General features: G+C 46.3%; 1 protein-coding gene across 1 annotated transcript in view; it reads right to left on the minus strand.

The window, feature by feature from the left end:
• Positions 1–6500, minus strand: part of iqsec3a (IQ motif and Sec7 domain ArfGEF 3a) — a 94071-nt gene extending 87571 nt beyond the window's left edge. Inside the window, exon 1 of the mRNA XM_071536369.1 lies at positions 5941–6500. Coding sequence (XP_071392470.1) covers positions 5941–6500 — 560 coding nt within the window. The remainder of the gene's footprint in view (positions 1–5940) is intronic.
• Positions 6501–7045: the final 545 nt, after the last annotated feature.

Raw genomic sequence — 7045 nt, forward strand, 5'->3', positions numbered from 1 at the left:
AAAAAGAGGAGAGTTGAGATTTAAAGTAGAGATGGGCATTGTAATTGCATGATCCAAAATTTCTTCGCTGTGCTCCCTTCCACTGTCAGCCCCCGGCAATGACCCTTTCTATTCATCCTAATTCTATGGCATTTGCAGAGATACTGTTCAAAATTCTGCGCTAGGTATAATTCAATTTAGTAATGGTGATATACAGTACATATGTTCACTAAATTGGATTAAACCAACACCTCAGACCAGCAGCGTGTCCAGTTAGCCAATGCCTGAGTAGCTCGTATCCTTTAGTGATTACTGTGAGGTACACACACACACACACACACACACACACACACACACACACACACACACACACACACAGCTACGTATAATGCAAAGAAAGACAGAAACGTATCCCACTTATCCCCTTACAAGAGCCCTTATCTTGTTCTCTTAACACCCCAGAACAAACACAAACACAATCCCAAAGATACACACAGACACACACACACACACACACACATACACAAACACACTGCTGGATTACTGGCAACTGGGAGTATGTCCTCCGCCTTGCTCAGCGTGTGCAAGAAAACGGCTAATGTTCTACCAGGGAGTCAGGAATCACCCACCAGCTACAACCTCTGAGAAATGAAGCAATTTAAAAGCACTACACACCAAATGTGATATTCATGATTTGGATTCCAGCAGCAGCAGAGCCAAGCCACCCTGTCATAACCAAGCGGACGTGCTTCCCATTCAGACCGAGGGGAGGGGAAGGGGAGTAAAGAGGGGAGGTTTGGGGCAGAAGAGATTTCTCATCTCGGGCAGTGCTGCTGGGAAGGATTCTTAGAGGATTCATAAAGAGAGCGAGAGAGAGAGACAGCGAGAGAGACAGCGAGGGAAATAGAGTGGACCAGTGTTCCCATGTGGACCCACCACAACCATCAACCACACATCCACTTCTCTTTCTATCGCTCCCACTCCTGCTGTTTTGTGAGAGGCAAACATACAGACAGACCGAGATCCTGAGATAAACAGTTGTAAACTTCAGTGGAAAGGAACGGAAGCATTTAAAAAAAAAAACAATCTGGCATTATCCAGCAAGATACACAACTCCATAAGCTTTTGAGAGAGGCTAGCTCAGCTTTAGGATACCTTACCGTTAGCTTAGCATGGCTCTAAAGGCCTAACCTTGCTTGTGTGTTGGTTTAGCATAGCTCGTTTAAAGTTACACTTAACTGTAAATGTATTATTTTGAGAAAAAAGCCTATGACAGATTTAGTCAAAGGATGGCGTAGCTTTGGACTAGAGCTATAGTACCTAGAGATCAAGGCTAGCGTGGCTCCAAAGGGTTAGCATAGCTGTGGAGCCACGGCTTTGCTGGCAAAGCTCCAGGCCCATTGATCTGAGAGCTTCAGAGCAAGCAGAGACTGCAGCATCCAGCAGGCACTCAGCAGGGCTACTTGCTAATGTATGACACATTGTGCGTCTGTGTGTGTGTGTGTGCGTGCGTGTGTGTGTGTGTGTGCACTCTGCTCCCCATCTCTAAGTGTCACCCCTATACCCCCCTTCATTCGGAGGGAGGCTGGCACTGGCAGGAGACGGCATACAAGACGGCATACATTCTGCGCTCAGGTTGGTACGAGGCCAGTAGGAGGAGAACGAGGGCATAGAGGGAGCGGAGGGAGGGAGGGAGGGATGGGTCACGGCCAATGTGGAAAAACATGCTGGCTGCCAGGTGGCATGTGGCGTGTTTAGGTTGCCGTGCGTGTGTGTGATTTGTGTGTGCGAGAAAGACAGAGAGAGGGAGTTTAATCTATCTGGGCGTTTCTATGAGAGTGTGTGGGAGGCAGAGAAGCAGCAGAGAAGCACCTGGAGCTATATGAGAACCCCTGGGTTTCCACCTCAGGCAAGAGGATTGCCGCCTATCAGACACGCACACACATACACACACACACACACACACACACACACACACACACACACACACACACACACACACACCGCCTCTCTCCCATGTATTCTGTCACTCTTTTTCTCTCCCTCTTGAACACACAATCCAACTCTCATACTCAGACACTCTAGCACACACACACACACACACATACACACACACACACACACACACTTGACAGCCCCCGAGAGTGAACAGAGAACCAAAGACCAGGGCGGACTGAAGGCTCCGGCCCCGGCCAGGAGATGGGGTAAGTGGAGGAGAGCAAGAAGAGTCATCAGCCTGATGGGTTGGAGGATGGAACGGAATACTGATCCAGACTGCAGAGGTGGCTACTGTAGGATAAAGCTGCTGATTACAGGAAACGAGAATAGGGAGGTGGGTGGGGGGCTGGAGATAGAAGGAGACGAGGAGAACAGAGAGAAGGGGGAAAGGATGGAAAGGCGAAAAAGACACAGCGGCGGCAGATGAAGGGAAGAGACAAAGAGAGAGAGAGACGGGACGAGGAAGAGAAAGCGAATAATGAGGTGGACAAGGGTATCATTTGGAGGCTAGGAATGAGGAGGCAAAGATTGGGAGAGAATGAGAATATGAACAATGGAGGCTGAGAGAGTGGGAGTCACAGTTGACAGAGAGAGGAGGAAGAAAGGGGAGTAGACAGGATTGCTGAAGGCCTCCCTCAGATCACATAGGCCCCTTAAGAGTCTTTCTCAGACAGAGTAACGCGATTGCAATGCAACACTTCAGGCTCTCAGTCTGGGAAGTTTGAGCCTGATCAGTACCAGAGACAAGGTCTGCTAGGGATGGAAACCACTTTCAACCACACTCATTGGTTGAAGTAGAAGGCGGCCTTGATTTGCATTCTTCATATCTGTGTTTTTTGCCAAATTACTCCAGTGGAGGAGATGAGTAATGTATGAGAACTAGTAGATTTTGAGATTGAGCCATTTTAATTTCTCTTTTCAAGTTTTGCAGAGGGATTTTCTGCTCCCATTCAATCAAGTAAAAAAGAAAACTCCCACAGTGGTGATATGTTGGAGGAAACAGTGGTTATATGTTTGAAATCCAACAGAAACAATCCCAGTATTCTCTGATAACTCATTCATTCATTCACTTACTTCTTCATTCCCTTGCTCAATCACTCACTAATGAACACGCACTTACATATAAACACACACACACACACATAGTGCCTCCTCATTAGTAAGTCACTGCATGTCCCTGTCATCCGCCCGTTAATAGAAATGTATCACTTCTCCTGCGGCACTGACAGCACAGTGATACACCATCTTGTCTGACCAGGATCAATGCTCTAAGTGGAAATTACAATGCTGCTCCACGTTCCCTGCCTTTCATGTATCAGTGCTTTGTCATTAAGGGTAAGATGCAGTACAGTATGCTCTCTCTCTCTCTCCCTTTCTCGTTGTTCATCATTCTGCAGAACTGTCAGAGGGCACGGCTGCTAAATCACAAAGGAACCTACTCATTGAATCCCCCCCTTGACATTTATTTTGTACAGCTCATAATCTGTCTGTGTCTGTTTGTGTGTGTGTCCATGTGTGGGTGAATTGATGTGAAAAAAGGTTAGTTTTGTATGTATGCATGCTAATGTATACTATTCCTGACCGGTGCTCTTTAGGAATTATGTCTTAATGGCACGATGAATCAATCTGGATTAACCGACACAATGCAAACGCAGCCGAATGGAACAGATGGGGCTCAACTCGGAGTGTGTATGTGTGTGTGTGTGTGTGAGTGTGTGTGTGTGTGTGTGTTTGTGTGTATGTGTGTATGTGTGTGTCTGTGTGTGTGCACATTGCTCTAGCAGAGGCAATTCATGTGACCTTGATAGTGATGGCAAGCAAAGAACATTCAGCACCATGGACAGTTCTGAGACACACACACACACACACACACACACACACACACTACATAGAGAGAGAGCTACAGATGCCACCACTGTAGAAGCCCTACTTTTAACTGAACGCGCTACATGAAATACTGTAAAAACTTCTGAGCGATTGCTTTGCATGGAAGAGGAATCGTTTGGCAACTTCAAGTTTTATCTTCTCATCAGCTGTCAGAAAACACAAGGAATGCTCTGGCAGTCACTTGATAGGTAGATGTGCTTTGAGTTACATTATACCTCCTCAGTTCTACTTTATGGCATCAGAGAAAGACAAAGTGACAATCGCTGCTGCAGTCCTAATGGTGGAGAAATGCAGGAGGGATAGTCCTATAATGACTGCCACTGTATATCCATTGCCGCTGTATTCGAGGGCAGTTGCAGCCCACAATCCACTCAATGCCCCAGAATGGGAATAGACAGTTTGAGTAATAGAATTCAGATGATAGAGTCTGTGCCACCAATTTTGGGTGCTGCCAAAAAGACGACATTGATGCACAACATATCCACACACAAGTTGATTCAGAGCTTATCAAGGCTTATCAGAGCTTCTCAAGTGTCTGTTTATTATCTGTTAACTGTTTAAGGTGATTTATAAGCTACCATTAATCTCTGCCTGTCTTTCCACCCCAAACCTGCTCTTCCTAGTGTAGCATCTCCCATCTATATTCTTAGTTAGGAACAATTAAGTTGTTTTACTCCTCACTTGAAACTCCTAGATGGAGCCTGAGCATTCTCATTTCCATAGGTGTTTTCAAAGGTGTAGATGCAACTGTCCACATTTGAAATATGGATTTATGAGTTGATGCTTTGCTTGTTTTAAAATAGCTGTTTTCAATGTCAGTGCTCTCCTGGCACTTATGATGTGCCAACCCATAAAAAAGTGCAGCTCAAAAATATTCAGCTAATTTCCCATTAAAAGTGTTTTATGACGTAAGGGGACATAGGAAAACAGATTACCTTAAATTTACTGGAATGGCACCAACTCTAAAGGGACTAAGAAGGCAGATTATTAAAATATTTCCTGCCACTGCTTATATATCATTTGATAGATCTTATGTTCTGTTACCAGAATCATTTCACCAAAATGTCATCTTTCTTCATGTCCAGAGTAGTGACAGTCTATTAGAATATATTATAATCTTGGAGTAGAATTAACCAACCGCCATTTTGAAGTGCCAGTGCCTTGGTCCTCAAAATCAATATCTATTAATTAAGTATTCCCATGTTCAGTTGATTTAACTTGGAACATCTGAGTAGTGGATAATCTGAAAATACAGGAGAGACTTGAATTACCTATCAGAAAATTAAGCCTCAGCCTCTCTGGGGATGTAAAATTAATCAAAGGGAAATCAAGTTCATTCAAGTGCACTGGGCTGTTGCTATGGTTATACTTCCATAGGAAAAAAAAATCAATATAGGAATCCTATAGGGACTTATAAACAGCGATTGTATACTACATGGTATTTTTTGGCTCTTACTGTATTACTATAATATTTTCTTTGTATATTTTTTACCAATGGGAGCTGAATGCTATTTTAAGGTTTTGCTGTGATATTTGTATAGCATCCTTCTAAAATGTTTTATTAGATTCCCATTCTGAAGGGGTTGCCAGCTGATACGCTTACATGGTTGTCAAGCGACACAACATTATAGCTTAGGCGTTTGAGGGTATCACATTGTTTTCTGGCCAAATGCAGTTACTATATATAGGCTAGAAATTATGCCAGAGCCTAGCACACTGCAAAAAATATCCATCTTAATAGGTCACTTAATCTAATATCGAGTCTTACATTTGTATTTTATGAGAAAAAGAGTGGCGAAAACTGTCTGTGGGGTGAAATGATTCACTTGTTTTCGGTGCTGTTTTCGCCTATTTCAAGATTTTTTTTAACCAATTTCTTGAAAATAAAGCAGATAATAATCTCACTTCAGAAAATCCCTGAGACAAGTTAATTTGCACTGGAAACTATCTCACCCCGCTGGCAGACGTTTTCACTCTTCTCCATGAAAATAGCCTAAGATTTTAACCGTAAATAGGTTAAATGTCTCGTTAAGATGGAGATGTTTTTTTGCAGTGCACGGCATGAAAGCTACTCACTCTGCTTTCCTGGCCAGTCCAACAGAGCGGCAGAGAGCGGTGGGAGTCTGCGGAACCAGGGACTTGCAGCAGGGGCTTCTCTTGTCGTCCTCGGTGGAGTCCGGGCTCGCCTGGCCCGCTTTGGGGGACTGCGGCGAGGTGGGCACTAGCTGCAGTTGGTGCGGGTGGTGGGAGGTCGGCGCAGGAGCGGTCGGATGCTGCTGAGGCTGGGCCGAGAGACCTGGGATCTGCTGCGGCGGCTGCTGCTGCGCCTGCTGGCCGGGGTGAGCCGCGGCTTTGTTGCTCCCCGGGTGCTGATGGAGGTGGGCCGGTGCTTGGGGACTGGCGCTGCGGTGGGTCGGGTGGTGGTGGTGGTGGTGATGATGCTGGGGGGGCTGGTGGACGTACTGATGGGGGTCCCGCAACTGTCGGTTCTCCCCTATCAGGTCCTCCACCTTTCGCTCGAGTTCGTCGATGCGTTGGCGCTGCGTCTGGATCAGGCTCTGCTGGTTCTGCACGATAGTGGTGAGCTCCTTCAGATAAAGAACGGCTTTCATTGGGTTATCCAGCAGACTCTCCATTACTGTTTCTCTCTGCGGCCCTCTACCCCGCTACTTTGACTCTCTCTTCGGCTGTGTCTGGCGCGGCGATCCGTCGATGGGGCCTCTGCACCGTGCGTAACCTGGATGCTCGGGCGGCCGTCTGACGCTTCTGTGCTCGGAGGATCCGGAGTGGGTAGATGCGTAGTCTCTCCCCCCCCTCTCTCTCGCTCTCTCTCTCTCTCTCTCTCTCTCACTCTCTCTCTCACTTTCTCTCTCTCTCTCTCCCTCTCTCTCTCTCTCTCTCTCTCTCTCTCTCTGTCTCTGTCTCCCTCTCTGAGAGGATGCGCTGTGAGGATGCCAGAAATGGTGCTGATGCAAGTGGGGGATCAGCATCAGCGGAGTGAGGAGGCGGAGCCGTAGTGGACCAGTGATGTCAACACGCAGGGGAAACAGTGAAGCGTGTTTTCCAAGTCTCACAAGTCAATAAATCCATGGTCTTGCATCTCATCCATGCATCTCATAGCCCCACATGATGGAGATATGCTCTAGGGAGCTATGCTCTAGTGTGCATGCTCTCTGATGCT

Source organism: Centroberyx affinis, unplaced genomic scaffold (assembly GCF_046629955.1).
Source record: "Centroberyx affinis isolate AG114_WGS23_722 - 3 ecotype Tasmania unplaced genomic scaffold, CSIRO-AGI_Caff_v1 ptg002864l_1, whole genome shotgun sequence".
In the NCBI taxonomy this organism is placed as follows: domain Eukaryota; kingdom Metazoa; phylum Chordata; class Actinopteri; order Beryciformes; family Berycidae; genus Centroberyx; species Centroberyx affinis.